This window comes from Falco cherrug, chromosome 9, assembly GCF_023634085.1.
Source record: "Falco cherrug isolate bFalChe1 chromosome 9, bFalChe1.pri, whole genome shotgun sequence".
In the NCBI taxonomy this organism is placed as follows: Eukaryota; Metazoa; Chordata; class Aves; order Falconiformes; family Falconidae; genus Falco; species Falco cherrug.
Window position 1 is genome coordinate 10,071,559 of NC_073705.1, and position 19,821 is coordinate 10,091,379.

The 19,821-nt window shown below is 49.4% G+C and overlaps 1 protein-coding gene across 3 annotated transcripts in view; it reads right to left on the reverse strand.

The window, feature by feature from the left end:
* GPSM1 (G protein signaling modulator 1) overlaps positions 1-19,821 on the reverse strand; it is an 83,071-nt gene that overhangs the window by 42,498 nt on the left and 20,752 nt on the right. For 2 of the 3 annotated variants that reach the window (XM_055719848.1, XM_055719849.1), the window contains exons 2-9: positions 13,254-13,475; positions 12,588-12,723; positions 12,152-12,294; positions 10,499-10,622; positions 9,182-9,297; positions 8,747-8,902; positions 6,902-7,010; positions 3,752-3,878 (exon numbers count right to left, since the gene is read on the reverse strand). In XM_055719848.1, coding sequence (XP_055575823.1) covers positions 3,752-3,878; positions 6,902-7,010; positions 8,747-8,902; positions 9,182-9,297; positions 10,499-10,622; positions 12,152-12,294; positions 12,588-12,723; positions 13,254-13,475 — 1,133 coding nt within the window. Of the gene's footprint in view, positions 1-3,751; positions 3,879-6,901; positions 7,011-8,746; positions 8,903-9,181; positions 9,298-10,498; positions 10,623-12,151; positions 12,295-12,587; positions 12,724-13,253; positions 13,476-17,031; positions 17,912-19,821 lie in introns of those variants that run through there. The other variant, XM_055719850.1, reaches the window with a different exon arrangement.

Sequence of the window (19,821 nt, forward strand, 5' to 3'; positions counted from 1 at the left end):
CAGCTCAGTGCTCCCAGCTCACAGTTACCTGCAGAGTGCTGGGCACAGCTGGCTCCTGGCTTGGCAGATGCAGAAACCTCAGCCCAAACCAAGTGATCTGGAAGAGGGCAGCTAGCGAGGGTAGCACAGGCAGTCAGTGCTCCCACCCCACGTTCAGCAGCGATACCCAGGGCAGAGCTGGCTGCACCCTGGGACACCTCCCAGCACCAGGCAGCGCTTATTCATGGCTGCCTTCACCCCTGCAACTCCTTTATAACCTCAGCAAGTTCCCTTTCTTCTCCCCAAAAGCAAAAACCTACCAGTACTCAATTCCTACTTATCATGTGTGAAAGAGGGTACAACCGTTTTTCAGGGCCACATTTTTGGTTGTCTGAAGAAACAGACACAACCTCTCTTTATTTGCTTATGTTTTATCTACTTTCTATTTTTCAGTTTGTTGCCTTCAGCTATCTGTGTTTGCATCTCTTGACAAGGTCATTGCTTTCACAAGTCTTTTGCAGCACTGCCCCACTTCCCTGGCCTCCAGCTTTGTCTTCTGACATCCAGTTGCTCTCAGAATATTAATTAAAATCACAAAGAGCTCAGCAAGATAAGCCAAAACAGCAGAGGAAAACATCAGACACTCCTTCCACCCCCCAGGCCCTCGGCAGAGGGCAATGCCCAAGACTTAGAAGCAAAAGTAACCTGTGAAGGACATCACAGTCTGATGGTCTGGTTCAGGGTTTCTCAGCCAACGATACAGATTTTCCCAGAACACAAGCTTGCTATGAAACTTTATTCTACCTGCTTGATGAAATGAATGTGGTTTACAACATCCCTGCCTTCTCAGATGATTTTAGCATCCTCATGAATATGCAGCCATTTTATAACCTTAAGCAGGGAAACAAATCCGAAAGGAAAAAAAAATAATTGAAAGCTCTCCTCCCCACAAGATTTGTTGACATCAAAAGGCACGGCTGGTTCAGAAGTCAACTTGCATTTCAACTCTCTCACCTGCTTCCTATTACAGAAACAGATGTTCCTCTTGCTGTAAATTGCTGCTATTAATAATATAAATAATTATGCTTTTCTAATCATTTAATATGTGCACAGGAGGGTACCAACATTCCTAGAAGCCATTAAATACACCTCCCTTCTCAAGGGCTCAGAGGCACATTGGGGGCCTCTCTTAATCCTCCACTGAAGTTCAGAGTAAGAGAGCTGAAGCTAGAATAATCGTTAAAGAGAAATCCAGGGAACCAGGGTCCTCTCCATGGGCTGTCCTGAAGACCCATCCTCTCTCCAAATCTCTTTGCAACAAAGACAGCACTTTTCCCACCAGAGATGCATGTGTAAAAGCACGCACATGGCTAAGCACTGCAACACTCACACTCCCTTCCTCCAGCAAGATGCTGCTGCACAGCCCTAGCCCACAAAACACAGGGGGCAACTGATTTTTACCTCCCCAGCAGGTTCCCAGGACCCGGTGAGGGGCAGCATCACCCATGTCCTGCCAGCTGGGGAAGCCCTACTCTGCAAGGGAACCTGCCCCAGGCCCTGAGGTCCTCTCCCTCTCCCACACTGCAAGCCCCAGTCATTCACTGGTTTTCCTCCAGAGAACACTTTGTCCTGTTGACAACAGCCCCAGCCGTGGAAACGTGAATAACAGCACCACATGTTAACAAGGTCACTGCAACCTCCAGTGGCTGCGAACACTGTCTCTGACTACAGCCCTTCTTCCCACTCTCCAGTGTCTTACACACAGACTGGCATGGCTCTGGCTGTGTCACATGAGAGACAAATCACTACTGGCTCCAAGACATTAACACATCACAGGTACATCTGGATCACTGAAGGGCAGGGAGCAGCCCACAGGCTGGCTCTGCCTTGCCCTGCCTCACCTTCCAAGTTCAGCTCAGTGACTGATCCGGCTTGCCACGTGCCTTGAGCAGAAATCCTGACCCTTTGGTGCCACGTCCCCTCCGAGTCTCATGCTGTGAGATGCAGTCAGTGGGGCCACATCATCAGCCGTGTGGGGGATACCGCCATGCACCAGGCTCAGCTCTCCCCAAGAAGGGCTCTGCTCAGACCAAGACATCCCTGACCCCCAAGGGACACTGCCTGCCTGCAGCAGGACACCAGACAAGTCCATAGCAGGCTGCATTCAAGCCCAGATTCAACAGGGAGCGTGTTATGAGAGCAGAGCTCCCCGTGCTCTATTTTTCCAATTATTTCCAGCTAAGACAAGGCTGTGTGCTCCTGGTTATGCAATATGGTCAGAGCTGCAGAGCCCTTCTTCCAGATAAATCTGGCCCGACCCCTTCCATAGCAGCTCTTTTACGCAACATGCTCACACATCAGTCAAACATGTCTCAGCATGCAATGCTCTTGTGTCCGTGCAGTCCTTGGCACTGCCCTCCTCCTGCACCCCCCATTCCCCAGCCTGAGGGACCTGGCACCCCATCAGCTCATTTCCTCCACGCTTCACACCGTCCCAGGAGCAGCAGCGACATCAAGGTTAATTTCCTGTTCCCCTTTCAGAGCAAAATCATTTGCCAGAAGGAAGCCCCTAACGAGATGCCAGGAATGAACGCAAGGCCCTAGCTAAGTGGTTTCCCAGCAGTTACCAAAGTGGAGATGATGTGCAGGAGGAGGCTGGGGCACCTGCTGTGGCCCACACGACCTTTGAGGAAAGAACTCAGCTCCTGATGGGGCATGGCAGGGCACGCTGGCTCCCTTGCCCACAGCTCGATTTCTCAGGAAAAGCTTTAGCAGGCTACGCCTTCAAGATCAATAGAGAGCAAATATGCACAGCCAGCCTTTCTCCCTCCCAGAACACTGCGCCTCAACCCAAGCATCATCTTCTCTGCGTCAGTTCTACCAACAGGAAAGAGAACATACTGCCTAAGAAATGTGTCTGCACTAACAAGGTCATTTTTAATCAGCCGACACCTCCTGGGATGCAGTTTCGTGTGTGTGAATTATTAAGTCTGTCCACAGCAACAGAGCAACCGGCTGGAAGTGCCCCATGCCAGGCACCCACACAAGTGCCTGCAGCGGGCAGTTCCAGGACAGGCAGACGGTCCCCGAGCTGGGGACACACGTCAGGCTGGCAGGCTGACAGCACCATGTGGCGACAGCACCATGTGGCGAGGACTCGGACTCGGCTGTGCTCTCCTGCTCCCTGGGGAGCAGAGGGAGAACAACCCAGGGCCCAATGCAGTGAGTAAAGCCATTTTGTCTGCTGTAACCAAGTCTTGCCATGCATTCGTGTCCAAGCTGGGCATCATTGCAGCTGTTCTGGGGGTGAGACAGCACCCAGCATGCTGATGCTCACAGCCTGCCTTCAACCCATGCTTGCAGGCTTGTTCCTTGGGTGCTAATCAGAATGAGAGCAGCCAAAAATCCCTGCCAGTCACCTTTTGAAAGCTTGCTTTATCAGTCAAATCAGTTTTAAAAGGGCCCTGCAGAGCTTTAAGAGAGACAAAAGCAGATTTGCTGCTTGGAATTCCATGTCCAACGAAGATTAATTCCATTAACTCATTCTGTGCCCTTTTGGGGGCTTATCCTTCCCTGTCCTTGCAGCTTATGGAAAAACACAGAGCAAACAGACCACAGACTTCTTTCTGGTAAGGGCACTTGATAGCCTCATCTTGCTCTGGCATTCATATTTCCTCCCATGTTGCCCACTTGCAAACACCTCCCCCTCCCCACGCACCATATCACATCTTTCGTGAGACCTGTCGATGTCAGCAAAAGCCCAGAAACTCACCTTGTGCTTCATAGCCAGAATAGTGATGAGCTGTACCCACGTCCTCATCCCCAGGGCCCAAGCCAAGGGCTGACCTGAGCTGGGCCATGTTCACCTGTGCTGTCAGCTCCCCATTCCGGTCCCCGATCTACAGGGTGAAAACCAACAGGGCAGCTGGTTAAAAGGCAATGTGCTCTAAGCAAACAGCCCCTAGCAAAGGGTTTGTCAGTCCCATATCAAAGCAAACACACAGACATCGAAAAAAAGAGCTTGGAGACACCCTGAGAGACCATACAGCCCATCTTTCAACACTAAAGCAACTCTCCAAAACAGCTCCTTGTTGATAATTTGGGAGAGGGTCCATAGGTGCTGTGCACTGGGCTGCACCTTGAAACGCAATTGTATGGAGCTTGGTACAATGAACTGCGGGGGCACAAGCTCGCCCACTGCTACAGAACTGGGACAGAGCTAAACGTGCATGTCTGGTCCGTCCTGCAACCACGTATGGCTTTGGCAGAGAGCCCTGAAGCGCTCAGCCCCCTTCCTCAAGTATTTCCATAGTTACTGAGCACCAGACAGCCACACTACTATCAGCCACGTGGGTGGTGTCACACTCCGGGCTTGGATGCTCCAAAAGCCCTTATCTCCTGGCTCAGATCCATACAGCTTTGAGTTGTTCCTAGTGATCTACCCACGCAAGACTCCAAAAATCTTTGGGAGTTCAGATTTTTCCACATTCCCATCTCTCACCAGCCTGAGGGCAAGGTAGCCAATGTTACGTGTTCAGGAAGAGATCTGTCCAATGGCTTCTGCTACTTAAAATGGGGAGTCATAGGACACGCTGCTCGGCCCTCCTCAAAGTTTAACCAAACAAGAAAATTGCCGTGCTGCACATCACCAGCAAACACAGAGAGGGCACTCAGAAACAGCTCTAATCTGCAGAGGAACAGCAGCCTCTGTTACAGAAGAAGACCTTGGCTGTTCCCTTGGAGAGGGCTGACTCCCTATTAAATGCCTTCCAACAGCTCTTTTGTGGTCCTTCGAGATAGACTGCAGTGTGAGCCATCCTAGAACAAAATCATAAATCCTCACATTATTTATGACAAAGCCCCAAACACTAGTAAAGGGAGGCAGATCAAACAGCTTATTATCAGGCATAAATACCCTGCCAATTACAAGAGATTGGCTGCTGACATCATTTCCAGAGAAATTACTATGTCCTGCTTAGGTCTCACAGTCCTTGATGCTCTGTTAAATGCTTCTCTGACTTCCACTCATTCCAGATCATCTCCAAGGCCCTATTAACATCAGAGGAACACACTGGCAGGACAACGATGCTGGGCAGGACCTACAACACATACCCTAGCAGAGCCCTGTTTTCTGCCCTCAGCTCACATGTCTCAGTTCCCCAGGAGCCCTCTGCTGCATGCAGAAGTCGAAAAGGTACTCGGAGCAGCATCTGAGAGCTAGGGCAGCTTCCAAGGTTTTCAGGTACACACCCTTTATTCCAGCTGTCACTGAAAAATTTCCTCTGAAACCTCCGATCACCTTACAGCAGCTTCCAGTGTGGTTCCTCTGAACAGGCTTCATTTGGATTCAAATGTCACCATCAGCATTTTGTTGGGGGAGAAGGGGGAAAGGGTAATGGGAAACGAGCTGCAAACATCGACGTGCAAAGGTCTAAAATCGCTGGGTTTCTGCTAGGCAAAATGCTGGTGCTTGCCACAACAGCACAAGCCGTTCACTTGGCTCCCAAGGCTAAAATAAAACGTGAGCTTTATAACAGAATCACTAGCTGCTAGAAGCTAATGCAGGCTCTCCTCAGAAATGGACAGTCTCTGCACTGCTCCATAAATGATGTAGGGGAGTTTATTAGCCATCTGCCACGAGTAACCTACTCCTGACATGCCCTGTAATCACAGCCACCACCCCAGAATGAGAACACTGTGAACCTCCACCCCAATGGGTTTCCCCTCCACCCTCAGAAGTCACCAGGACCACTGCTGCTCCTGGCCTCCTGTCACCCCTCCTCTGCACTGCGACGAGCTGCCATCTGGCCCCGAGTAATCAGCCCCACGCTGCAACACAGCCCTAGCGGGCTATAGCTGCAGAAGTTAATTTGTCCTAAAGTGTACAGGGCCAAAGAACAGTATTTCTTCTGCGTGTCTGATCAGCATAACTAAATACATAATTAGGCTGGTATGTCAACCCTACCCTAAGATTTAGCCAACCCAATAGACTGGCAGGAGAACACACAAAGCATTTACACATGGTGATTTCAATTAGTGCTTCATCTGGGGAAGACTAAAGAGGACACAGCTGAATGCCACACAACATACTGGAAAGAGCAAACCATGGGATTCTTGCTTTCCATACTTCTAAGCCACCTAAAAATGCTGTAGGTTCTTGTACCAGGAAAGCTGCAGCTAGCTGGGCAAGCATGTCTGTGAAAACGAGAGTAGCTGCATGCACGAAAGCCCGGACAGCACAGCAGCAGTACAGGGCCAGCTGCAGGCTGCGCTCGTCCAGCATCAGCAATCGATGGCACGAGGACAATGCTAGAGTTCACCCCCTCGCAGCTGGGACACCCTGCCAGCTCCAATGAGAAGAAATGACTTGTCAGACATACACCCGCACCCTGTGCTGTCGCACAAAATACAGTAAGTTGAGAGCACCCAGCCACCAGGGAGAAACTAGCCTTTTTTTTCCTGCAGGTACTTAACTTGCCAGCAAATTGAGCCAGACCACAGCTAGAATCACCAGGTCCATCTCGGTCAGAATCCCACAAGCCTTGTGTTCAGGAAAGGGGGGGTTGTACTACCAGACTGGACACCAAGTGGTATCAGTTCCTTCACACCAGCTGGGTGCACAACGCCTTGGTCAGCAGACCAGACAGTGAGTCCCCAGATCCCTTCCCACCCAGGAACATCAGTTAAGAGCAATGTACAGCAAATTTATTAGCTGTAATTAAAAGGAAGGCTGGGAGCCTTCTATAAAAGGAGCATCTTCCAGCCAAGCTCTGCAGTTCCTAAAGACACCACTGAAACAGCACATACACAAGGGCTTCCCAAAGCAGTCATTGCAAGAGGGATACAGCTTACTGGCACAAAATAAAACCTTCCTCTCAACAGGGTGGACTGATTCCCTCCGATCTGAACCAGCTTTTCTTACCTCTTGGGAGATTTCAAGATGTTTCCTTGCAAAGTGCAAAGCTTGTTCATGGCTCCCCAGGGAGACATAGGCATTTCCTAGACTCCAGCAGGCTCTTCCTTCTCCCACCCTGCAAAACAGGAAACCATCAACCACAGAAATGCTGGGCAAAACCCAGCAGCACGGCATCCCCTTCGGCGCCTCCTTCCCCAGAGCACTGGCAGCCAGGCCTCCCAGCCACGTTTTCACCTACAGAAAGGTTCTACAAAGGAAAATGAAATGCACTGTGCACCTTAAACTCTTCTGGTGCCATCAGTAAGATCAGGGAACGAGCAATAGCCTCAGAAGTGGACCTCCACCCACAGCAGCAAAAAGCTAAGCAGCGCAGCAAAGACCCAGAACGGTTTGGCTTCTTTTGTGAGAGTCAGCCCAAAAGCACAAGCCAGAGCTCCTGTCCAGCTTCTGCCTCACACAGCAAGGATTCATCTCCAGAGGTGCACAATGCATCAAAAGGGCACATAACACCCAGGGATTTTGTTCAACAACAGCCCGGGATTAAACTAGCAAGAATATGGCAAGGAGAGACTGTTGCAGACACGCAACATTCTCCTGCTTAAATACCATCACTGTGTCACCCAAGATGCATGCAGTTTTAGTCTGTGCATGCAACAGTTGAGCAAATATTGACCTATTTCCACAAGGCTTTTCAGGGCATTGCTTCTTGTTTTCAGAAGCCAGGGAGTGCAGGCGGGTGTGGAACAGGCAGCCCTCACCCCCAGCCCGAGCCAGACACCCAGGTGTCCCTGGAGCAGGTTTCAGCACCTGTTTGCACAAGCAGGCAGAGACCTACAGCTGATCAGAGCCTGCTCAGCTCTGCAAGCGAGCAGATGTGGGGGGTGACGGGATAAAAAAAGCATATGGGGGCGCAGGGGGAGGTTCAGCATGACTGCAACTCCCTTTTCAGAGGTTTGGGCGGGTTGATCAGCATTTAAACATTTTTCTTGTCACCCTGTTCAATACCTTCTGCTCATAGGGTGTGTTCCCAGAAATGCAGGAACCCACAGGCCTGCACCCCCACAGCATGATTCACCCTTGGGTGGGATCGTACCTTCTCTGAGCAGATAGTGCCCGAAGTGCCACAGATCTCCCATTCTAATGTCTCTGCTCCATCTAGTGGAGGACACCCAGACTCCCAAGAGCCATCAGCAGCAACACCGAACGCGGTGGCTGCAGAGTCACTTCGGCTGCAAGGTGGCTCCAAGATCACAGACAGAGTATCCAGGAGAAAGGAACCCACCTCTCAAAAAATGTATATATTAAAAAAAAAAAAAAGCGCCAGGCCTCCCAAAGAAGGCATGACAAGAAGCAAAATTTATCATCTCCATGTGCTCTATGTAACACTTGTTTCTACATGGAACTTTCCAGTACTATCGCAGAGCAACAAGACAAAGTGGCACATATGCATGCCCTAGCCACACAGTTTCTAAGAAGGAAGACACAATATTTTTGAACTTGGGGAAGCTTTAGAGGGGCCCTTCTGGGATAAAACAGCAGTAGATGCATGGCAAAGTGCTGAATACAATGCATTTTCTTGAAGTACTTATTAGAAATCTCACGCTGCCCACGCAGACGTAGCATTAAGGGCACAATCTCCAGGTTTGAGTGACATGATAAAGATGTCAATCACGTTATGTTTTTGCTGGCTGACTGGACAAAGACCTAGGTTCTATGAGATTTCTAACGACTTTCAAGAATACGCGTCACTGCTGTTTAACCCCAGCAGTAGAGAATAGCAAGTCAACAGGGAAGGGTCAGCGCTCTGAACCCACCAGATCAGAGACACCATCTCCTGAGGCAGCCCTTTACCTGTCTCCCAGCTCCTGTGCTATCACCAGGTGTTTTAGATGGTACTCGATTGCTCTTTCATAGTCTTGAAGCAGTGTGTATGTGTTTCCAAGACTGTAGCAAGCCTGGGCTTCCACTGCTTGGTCTTTGAGTTGTCTGGAGAGCTGGAGTGTTTTCCTGCAGTGGAACAGATGGGAACAAAGAGACCTGGTCACTGCAGGGCACTCTGCAAGGTGACAGAAAAGTCACTACTCGGGTGTGCGCTGTGTTGCAGTTGACACCTGTAACACGGTGCAGGCTGTCAGGTGGCTGTATGACTCGCTGCTATTGAGCGCCACACATGCAACTGGCCTCCAGGTCTCCTGTGACATCCCTCTGAGCCTATGAATTCACTGCAGTAGGTCACAACTTCCAGGGAACAGGTACTCCGAGTCTGCTTTAGCCCCTGGCACTTACTTGTAGTATTCAGCAGAGATGTCAAACCTCCCAAGGAAGATGTGCGCATTGCCCAGGTTGCTGTACGCCCTCCGCTCGGCTGCCTTGTCCCCAAACTCCTTCGCAATAGCAAGGCGCTGCAGCAGACACAGATTAGTGAGTAAAGGCTGGCTGTTGCCAGGTTTCTGTTACACAGAAACTTTTCTGGGAGGTTAACTTCTTGGTTTGCAAAGCTCCTACCCAGCAAGGTAGTGGTGCACATGCCTAGCAGGGCTGGATGCAGCAGGAAATCTCTCCCTCTGTGCAATTCAGCATCAGGAAGGGCCTTTGTAACACTGGGAATAATGCTGCATCCTTCGCCAGCTCCTACTCCAGCCCTGTCAGTACACATGCCTCTAGCTAAAGTGCAAAATGAGTTACATATTTCAAGAGCTGAATAAAACAGGAGAACGGAGAGCTGTAGGTCAGGCTGTGAAGAGATGTGGTTGGATCAGCAGACTGAAGTGCAGGAACAAGGCTGTCACTTTGCGCAGTGCTGTGGCACAGAACAAACATGCATGTGGGTGTACTCCATCTCACTGTGTTGCAGCTGTTCCCCGTAACCTCTGCCCCTGCCTGCACCTCGGTCCTCCTCCTCCTCTTACGTCCCCTCGCTCCCCCACCTCTCACTCTCACTTTGCAGTATCTGCTCCTGGTCCCAAACACTGCACAGCGTTTTTCTACCCCTTCTCAAGCCCCTTTTCCCAAAGCACTGCTGGCTGCTGTCCCCCAGCATTTAAAAGTCAGAAGAGCTGTGACAGAGCTGACTTTCCAAGGTGCTGAGCACCTTGCACTGCAAGGAAACTGTTATATACTCTGAAATAGATGCTAGCTTGCATTCAAACTGGAGCAGGGAGTGTGTCACCTCAACCCTCTGTAAAGATTTACAGAGAGTTACTATGCTCTACAAGCAACACTTATTCCTGATCAACAGCTCTTTCAGCAGCTTAATTAAATTCATGGCTTGCATTTATTAAAATCTAGACCAACACAAATTAAGAGCAGAAAAGCCTTGCTAGCCCAGCTGCAATTTGCCCTTAGCAATCTCCTTTGGTTTCCAAGCCAGCAGCACCTTTCCCTCAAGCTGCTCATTAGGTTCTGATGGGGCCTGGAGTAAGATGTTGCTCAGCATGAGTTAGTACAACAGGGCCAGACCCTGAGGGTACTCACAGGAGGGAGAAAAACACAGCTGAGGGAAAACATCTCCCTGTACTTCCTGGGCTGTGGCGAGAAGAAAGGCTGCTCTCCAACAACCAGTCTCAGCCCCTGACCCCAGTAGAAGGTGCAGCGGTTTCCTACCTCCTTGTGGAAGGCTATAGCTTCACTGAAATTGCCAAGTAAGTAGTGGGTGTTGCCAAGGTTGCCATACGCACGGCCCTGTGCAGCTCTATCCCCCAGCTCCTTCACCAGGGACAGGTTCCTCCTGAAAGAAATCAGAGTAGTACATCTGGTGAGACACAGCCCACACTCTGCAGGAGACGCAGTGAAGAAACTTGCACCATAAAGAAAGGAGAGCTAATCCTGGAGAAGGATTTGCCCCTTCCCAACTGCCCATCCTGCAGGCGGTCACCCCTTGGCAGGTGGAAGTCTGGTGATCAATGCTAGCTGCAGCTCTGGGAGCCTGTGCAGATCCAGTGGTGTAAGTCCCTGTTGCTCCCTCAACCTCAAGGAATCTGTAGCTGTGTACAAGAACTGCACAAGTGCTCACACAACAATGGATCACACTGACAGGATCCCACATTAAACAAGAAATGGGCACCTTACTGTACAGGGGAGAATCAGGAGCATAGGAGAAAGGAGATTACCTGCCACAGGTACAGGCACAAACCTAGGGAGAGGGGCAAGATCCACAGTCCCATGCCAAGACTCTGCTTATGGAGCTTCCCAGCACTTACCTTGGTTTTTCCCCCCTTTACATACACAGCACACAAGGAAGCATAGAGCCCCCAGCTGGCACAAATTTACCCACTGGCTATGCTACATGCACCGTTCTCTGGAAAAAAGGGTGGTGAGCTACATATAGGCACTATCACATCCTCAGATATGAGATCTTGTCACTCTCTTCATTTAAAAAGGCTACTTAAAACCCTTGCATTACTGAAGCAAAACTTTGAAGCACGAGAGGAAAAGCATTAGCCCAAAAGTCTGGTGACAACCTTCCTGCGTGGGACAGAGTGATCTTTGAAACTATTTAGGAAAGGGGAGGACATTACAAGCAAGATAAACTACAGATCCACAAGAAGAACAAGCAGGACTTCCAAGTGAAAGTCTCTTCTCTGCGTGAAGGAGAGTCTCTTTCATGGCCCCAGTGATGAAGACACACAGGGATCCATTCTTAACAAGGCCAGCAGAGAGCAGCAGGGGCTGCAGGAGCTTCCAAATACAGCTCTGAGAAGGAGCAGACTACTGAACTTAACCGCATAATCATACTTTAAACCACAGTGAGTTTTACCAAGGCAATGCCAGGATGAATTTTAGCTCTAATTTTATAAAAGCTTGCAGTCCCTCTCTCACCTGCCTTGAGATTAATTTGCCATCGTAACTTGGCATCTCAGGAGAATATTCCTAATTCATTACAACATGCAAAAACTCACCCAGTGGCCAGATTTTCAAGAGCTCTGAGCTCACAGTCCCATTCTTTGTAACAAACGTCTTCCAGAGCTCCCACATCCTCAGTGGCCCAGGAAACAAACCCCCGCTATGAGAAATGCTTCCAACAGGACTCGGGAAAATCTGTCACTTTGCATCCCATGCAGCTGTCATTAGCCTAACAGTTACCAGAGCTCAGCTAACCTGCAGACCCTGAAAGCTGCCAGCAGACCAGAAACATCAAAAATGTAGATTACGATCTGAGCAGGACAAGCTCAAAAGGCAAACATGTGTGCATACTAGCAGTCACTGATGCCCCATGAGCCCCGATCCCTGCAGGGTTGGCCAAGCTTGAATACTTACTCATAATATTCTGAAGCTTTCTGTAACGTCTCCTTGACTTCTTGAGGCACGTAGCCTGGGTCTTGAGCCATGTTCCAGGATAAGTGCTTTCCCTTTGCATGGTAAACGTTTCCTATATTATAGAGTGCTCTGGCTTCACCTACCTAAAGGGAGGAAGAACCAAGGTTTTACACTTCACATCCCGATACGGACCTTTTCATTGCTGGGCAGACATGGTCGAAGCCAGGAGGCCCACATTTTCCCTTCCCACCTTCACTGTCATGGCAGCTGTTACTGTCAGCAGCATGGACCTGTGATGGCAGCCAGAAGGGAGAGCTATACACGCCACCTCCTTCCAAAGCCTACCTTCACTACACCATATCACATTTACTGACTTGCAGACAGACTATTTTTAAAGTTAGGAAATACCCCCTGTTAGATGCCATGAACCAATTACCTTGTCTCCCTGCTCCTGAGAGATGTCCAAGTGTCTCTGGCAACAAACAACAGCTTCATCAAACTGCCCAAGTATTTTCAATGTATTCCCGAGGTTGCCGCTTGCCTTGGCTTCTCCAATGCGGTCCCCGATGGTTCTGCAAGATGACCAGAGGAAGGATGAGAGGTGTTAAAGAGCTCCCATGCTTTTATTCACCATCTGTTGGTGGCAGAATTCAAGCTGCAGCAAGTGCTGCATGGTATGTACAGCACATCCAGCAGCTCCCAGCACACATGCCAAGCTCAAATGCTTCATACAAGCTCTCTCAATTTTGAAGACAGATCCTTGTTCCCTGTTTTGCTGTCTTGGGTGAACTGCTCTGATGGCTTTGGGTGTACTTACAAGTACCTGGGGACAAGAGAACAGGACGCTGCCCTGTTGCTACAAGCACTCTCCTCACATCCATATCCCTTTCTCCACCTCCCAGCTCTGAAGGTGGCTGACCCATTCTTGTTGCCCCCAGAGTTCTCCAAAGCACACTCAACCCATGCCCCAGGGCTAGTTTTGGATGCTTATTTCTAGGGCAGATTCCCTCAGGCTGCTGCGTTCAGACCCCACAGAACTTGCCTTTGCTCAAGCCCTGAAAAGCTGAATCTGATCAGGATGAAGCACTGCTGACATGCTTACCTGGCCAGGGTAAGGTCGTGTTTATGGTACTCCAGGGCCTTGGAGTACTCCTTTAGGTAGAAATAGGCGTTGCCCAGCTGACTGTAGATGGCACTGAGAGTCTTCAGATCCTCTGTCCCCACCTGCACCGCTGCTTCAAAGAAGGCTGCCCCAGCTTTGAAGTCCCCAGCCTTGCACAAGCGCTCTCCTTCCAGGGCCAGTTCCAGGCAGGATGCCTCCATTCTGCAAAAAGCAAGACAGTAATTTCTAGAGGAGTTAGACCACAGTGCACCCATGCTGCTATGCAATGGTTAAAAAGTTCACTTCATCACATATCTTTAATTACTCACAGCACCAGGAAAAAAAAAAAAAAAAATCTATAAAAACACTCTGGAGGGAGCCACCTTCCAGGCAGCAGCTCCTTCTCTGCATTCAGTGCCAAGCACCAAGGCACCAGCCTCAGGTCAAACACTGTCTGGGCGATAATAACCTGGGGACATGCAGCTTGCACACCTCAGCTGTGTGGACACCAGCTTCCAGTACACATGGTGGGCACTCAGCCCCTCCGGGAAACCAGCCTCCTAGGCATGAGACACAGGAGCATCCAGATGTACAGACCGCATCTGCAAGTGGCCAAAGGCACCCCTGGGTTCCCAGTAGGAATCTGAACAAGAAACTCGGGGCTCCTGGCTCTCAAGATGCACACTTATACCACAAGATTAACATGGCTTGTGTTTTTCTTCCAGGTGGTGCACATCACAGAAGCCACCTACCCAGACTATTCATGCCTGCACTCCTCTCCTTGGGGTAACAGAGAGGGTAGCCAAATTGTAACACATCTTCATTGCGTATCGGAGAAAGCCCTGGACTGTGCAGAAATTCTTGGCTGTGCAGCTTCCAGTGCTTGGTGTCTGCTTTTCATTAACTCCCCCACTGTCACTTTTTCCACAGGCGCTCTGCACATTAGCCTCCAGGCTAGCTCTCCTCCCTTGCATTTCTTGACACCTTTGGCAATGGCACACGCTATGCTGTCAGTGAGAGCACTCCGGGAGCCAGCAGAGAGGAGCAAGACCAGTGGTACTGCTTCAAGAGAAAGGAAACTTACTCCTTTGAGTGCTCCGCCAAATCCTTGCTAAAGTACAGCCATCCCTGTCAGGCTGTGTGTATCCAGAGTTCTCAGAAGGGACAGAGCACGCGTTTGAAAGCTTACATTTGGAAACATCTTGCCTGCTGCAAAGTCAGCCGCTTCGTGAGGTGGACAGACACTGCATGTTCCTGCTCCTCTAGTCAGATGCTTCTCTTCGGCTTTTTCATTTCTGCTCAATGTATTTTTAAAAGTCAAAACTAACTAGGTCAAAGGTAGACATCTGCGCAGAAAAAAACATAGCTCACTTGTCCAGAGTCAGAAAAGCAAGGGTCAGACAAAAGACAATAAATGTTCAAAGCCAGTTTCTAGTCTGTTTTCAGGCAAAGAGCACTTGCAGGAAGTTTGATTGTAGCACCAAGACCAAAAGAACAACTTGCTCATCATTGCTGTGACAGCACCCACCCAGCTGACATCTCCTGTAGCAGCCTCCCGCTGAGCCCTGAACATGCTTCCCCCAAAGCCACCCTTACAACCCAAGGGCCAGGGTCTCTGCAGACCCAGGCTGAGGTGTGCTGGCCAAGCCGGGGCACTGTGCTGCTCTGCCTTCTCTCCCTGAGGGCACAACCCGCCGCCCTGCACCCATGCTCCCACCACACTGACTTCAGGGCACAGTTCCTCCTGCTCCAGTACCTTCTGCCCACGCCTGCACCCAGCACTTGCCTCCCACTGCTGCGGAGGGGCACGGGGAGACGCACGTACAAAATACCAATCCTGATCTATTTTCCCTACAAACAGGCAGAATGGCGTTTTCTCAGCTGTCAGGAAACAAAGCCAGTTCCTCTATAAGCGGTGCATAAACTCTCCAAAATCCAGCCCTATTTGCCTGGCAATCTCCCTGCTGAGTCGGCTCCATATGGCTCCAAACACCCAACGTTTGGCAGCCCAACGGTATCTTCCAAAGCAGGACAACCCACAAGGGCTGTCCAAACAAACAGGAAAAAAAAACAACCACCAAAGAGCAAAAGACCTGGTTTCAGACTCTCCCTTCAAACACACTTGTGATCCTTCCTGTCTCATGGTTCATTTGTTCCCAAAACCACCAAGTAACAAGAGGGAGAACAGGATTGTGAAGCAGCTCATTTGAGCTTTCAAACTCCCACACAAATACTAGATTTCAAGCTCACTGCAAAGCCCACATTTCAGTGGCTATTTTACTTGTGCAAGAAGGCTGCTTACGGTGCCAATGCAGCATCAGTCCCTGCCTCAACTTATTTGATAGGGGGGAAAAAATAGTAAGTGTTAATACTGAAAATATTTAAATTCTCTCTATGGATCCTCTTGCTAGACCACATGAAAATTAGTAAGAATGAGCTTTTGCTACTGCACGTTGCATTAGAGGGACCCATTTGGGGATCATACCAAACCTCCATCAGTCCCAAGGCACATTCATGGTCTGTAGATCACTAGAGTGGTTATCTAGCATCAGGCTATTGACAAGTCTGCTGATACATCCCAAACAGTTGAAAGAAGGCTTGGGACTGAAGACAGACAAGAACACCTTATACTCAAGTCAGCAAGATTAAATTCAGGCAGCTTAGCAGAGATGAACCTTGAGAGGGCTTGAAATGCAGGAATGAGCCACTATCACAAGAATTCATGTTGGATTCCAGTTAGAAGACTGCAAAGACCGAGGCAAACCTCAAAATAATGTCACTTCAAGTTTCAACACAAACAAAACTCTTCCCAATATCCAGGTTCTCTTTAAGAAACTGAGTTCACCAACTATAAACAGACTAGAAACTGAGCTGGAAATCAGTTGCCCTAATTCACAGCGTTGTAGTCTGGCTCAGACCAAACTTGTGTGATTTGAATAGCTTGAAGCAAGGGTTCCCACCCCCGCAACACGGAAAACCCTACAGCAACAAAACCCAACTACACACTCCCAAGGGTGGCATCTCACTCAGACCATATTTGCCAGTGGAAACATAACCAGAAGTGAAATTTGCACCTCAAGACCTGTGTTCTCGTAGTCACACACACACTCACACTTTCTGGGTGCTTTCCTGGTGTTCCCATAGTAACTGTTCAGGCACAATGCAGTGACATGACCTTCCAGTGCACACAGCCTTTAATTAAAATCTGTTTGTCCTTGAACAGGCTGTTTTGCAGAGTATCTGACTTATCTAATTAACATCACTGTTCAGTTTGGGACCTAAGCAAACGAGGGGAAGGGAGTGAAGGTTTTTTCTCTGCATCGCACTCTGCCAAGCTTTTGTTGCCACTTAAAAGGACAAGAGTCAAGGATAACAATTATTAATAGAAACACAACCCACTTCTAAAACCCACCTGCCCTTCCCACACCCTCCAGGATCCCCCGGACAGAGCTAGTTTTGGGAAGCAACTTTGCATGCAGTTCAGTCACTGCAGCCTTAAAAGCACTCAAACACGACGCCAAGGGCAGAGGAACCAACTAAAGGTCAATGAACAAACTCCAGCACACAAACACTCCACATACAACAGCTTCCAAAGGCCACAGCTCAACTGTCCATAAGAAAAACACAGAAGGGCAATTTTGGTAGAAGATGGGAATCTGCTGTTCAAGTGAGCCAACTTGAACAGCCTTGACAGACTGGCAAAGGTAAAACAGTCAACAACAACAGACTCATCACAGCCCCAGTTCCTCCCACAGCACATGCCCGAGACCTCCCCTACCTTCTCTTCTGCAGGTTGCGCATTGTCTGAACATAAAACCAGAGCTCCAAGCCCACCGGCAGAAGGGAGCAGCGGGCCTGAGGTCTACTTGGAACCATTTTGCAGAGAGGTCTCTCTGTTAAGTTCATATGCAGGAACTGGGGGTTTTGAAGGTGCTGATGGCATCTTCATGTCCGTACAACATGCACTGCTCTCCAGTTCTCACTCCATCTGCATGGGCAGCATCACCATTCAGTTACTGAAATCTCAAAACTGTGTTATTTGGGACACTTCTTTTTTTTTCTCCGTATGGTGCTCTTGAAAGGGAAGGGGAAAGGAGCATTGCTTTTGTTTCCAGAGACCTAAAGAAAGTCTTCTTTCCTCTAAGAAATACCATGTCCTTCACCCACTGTTGGTTTCAGTGAGCAGACAGGTGAGTTCAGAGCTGAAACCCAGGAACAAAACAGCATCTTGGTTCACTCGTATTTTTAGCGCTGCCCAAAGACAAAGGGCCCTAGAACATCCCACAGATGGTCAAAGGCAAGCAGCTTCCTCCTTTCTGAATCGGTCTCTTCCCACAGCACTTTGCCTCTGTGGTTGCATCAGCTATTCCTGTCGGTGCCTCTTTGTTGCAAGAGCAGAAGAACTGCTGCTGCTACAAACCTGTCCTTGTCAGGTAAGGAGCTCAGGGTTCCTCCAAAAAAGGGGTCACCTTTGGGCAGAACCACTCATTAGTCTGACAGGCTCCAAAGACACCTCATCCATCAGCCACCCAGAAGGCTTTGGAAGTTCCAGAAACGATCTGAGCAGTTCTCAGACTGGGAAAAAGCAGGAGAAAGGGGATCCCATAGAGCGCATCCCTGCCCATTTAAATGGGCTCCAAACCATCACCCGGAAAGGCAGAGCCCCCAGGTATTAAGTTTCTCCTCTGCTGACACGCAGGCAACATGCCTGGGCCTGTACCACCTTGGCAAGCACCTGCTATTCACGTCATAATACCAGAAAAGAAGATTCAGGCCCTCCTAAGCCAGCAAATCACTGCTGACAAACTGAAGGTGCTGGACTCGGCCATATGGTGTGGTTCAGAAGACAGACACTGCAGAACATGAGCTGCTTTTCTACAGCTAAGGCGCTGGGGCTCGTTAATGCCATTCTCCCACCTTGCTCAACCTTCTAGCTAACAGCACAGTGCATCCCTGACTGTGGGCTGGAACAAAGACATAGGGAGGGGGCAGAAGCTCACTTGAAGCAGTCCTTGTTCGTAAGCCTTGCCTGAATCAGCACAAAGCACTCAGAGATTTGCATGTTCCTCCAGATAGGCAGGATTTCCAAGGAGTCACAGAAGTCACATCCCGGATTCCAGGCCCACCACAAGCAGCCAGGAAGGTCCAAAAACCTCCCCTGATCAGGTCCTAGACCAAAACAAAGACTACACCATGTACAGCAAGCCGTCTTCGTCTGAATGCATGGAGATGACAGACTATGTCAAGCCTGGCCAGATAATGAACCAAGTTTTGAAGGCACCAGTTGTAACCTAGAAATCAGAACAGTGCTGGTGCGTACAGCAACGAGTCCCAGCATCAGCTCCCAACTAGAGCACTAAGCAAGTCCTTCAGCTCCTCCTCACCTCTGCTTACATACACATCTGTACAATGGCAATGGAGGTGGCTCCCAGAGCACTTTAAGATCCTCTGGTGAAACATACTTCAAAAAGGGCAATATATGCACTTAAGAAACAACAACAAAAAGAACAATTTCTTTAAAAGCAGTAAGAGGCCAAATATAAACCCAACGTTTGGCCACAAATGAATTAGGCAATCTGCACAGCATTCTGCCAGAGGAATGAATGAGTGGCATAACGCTGGCAGATCACTTGGCCCCCATCAATGTGACAGTTGTGAATTTCAAACCCAGGAATGGATGATGCTTCTGACACTCATAGGAGGAAGAATAAGGTGACCTTCCAGCATGCGGTGACAGGGATGAGGAATTCTTTTTTCCAATACAACAGAGGGCAGGGCCTCTCTCCCTCCTCCTTAACTTCTTCTTCAAAGAATAGCTGTTCTGAAGGCAGAAAGAGCAGTGAAGAGCAGGAAGAGCAGATATTGCCTTTAACAACAAGATTTCCCAGGGTCATTCATCCCTGTCAGATAGCAGCTAATGATGATGTGTCATTGCCTTTTGGCTGGCTGGCAAGCCAGCTGAAACAATTAGAGTGAAAATGTTCCTTTACAAAAGGTGCACAGGCAAAACACAAGGACTCTTACATATCAAATGTTTTCAAGCAACACAGCAATATGGAGAAGGCAGGGAGGGTCCTGGGAGCACTGGGGATGCTGAGAACACTGCCAAGTAAGAAACAATGCAACCAGCACAAGGTGTTATCAGTGCCGTCAACGATGATCATTACGACTGTTATCAAAACAGCACTATAATTAGGACTTGTGTGATGATACAGGTCCCCAGAGGGGGAACACTACACATCACCCTGCTCTCCCCCAAATCTTGCGTCTCCCTTGCCAAATATTCCAAGAAAATAACACTGCATGGACAACATCACACTTGTCCTGCCCCAGCTGGGCTGGAAAACAACAGTACAGACTGCCTTTAGCCACAAGCTGTTTTGCAGATCAAGGGCTATGCACTGACCCCAAGCTCAGGGCTGCCGCAGCTCCCTACAGCCCAAGAGATAACAGCCGCAGAAGCCAGAGCAGAACACAGTGAAATCCCAGCTCTCAGGTCTGCACCTCAGCCCCATGGCCGCTCCAGGCAGGTGGAGAGGAGACCACAGTGTCCAGAAATTAGATGTGT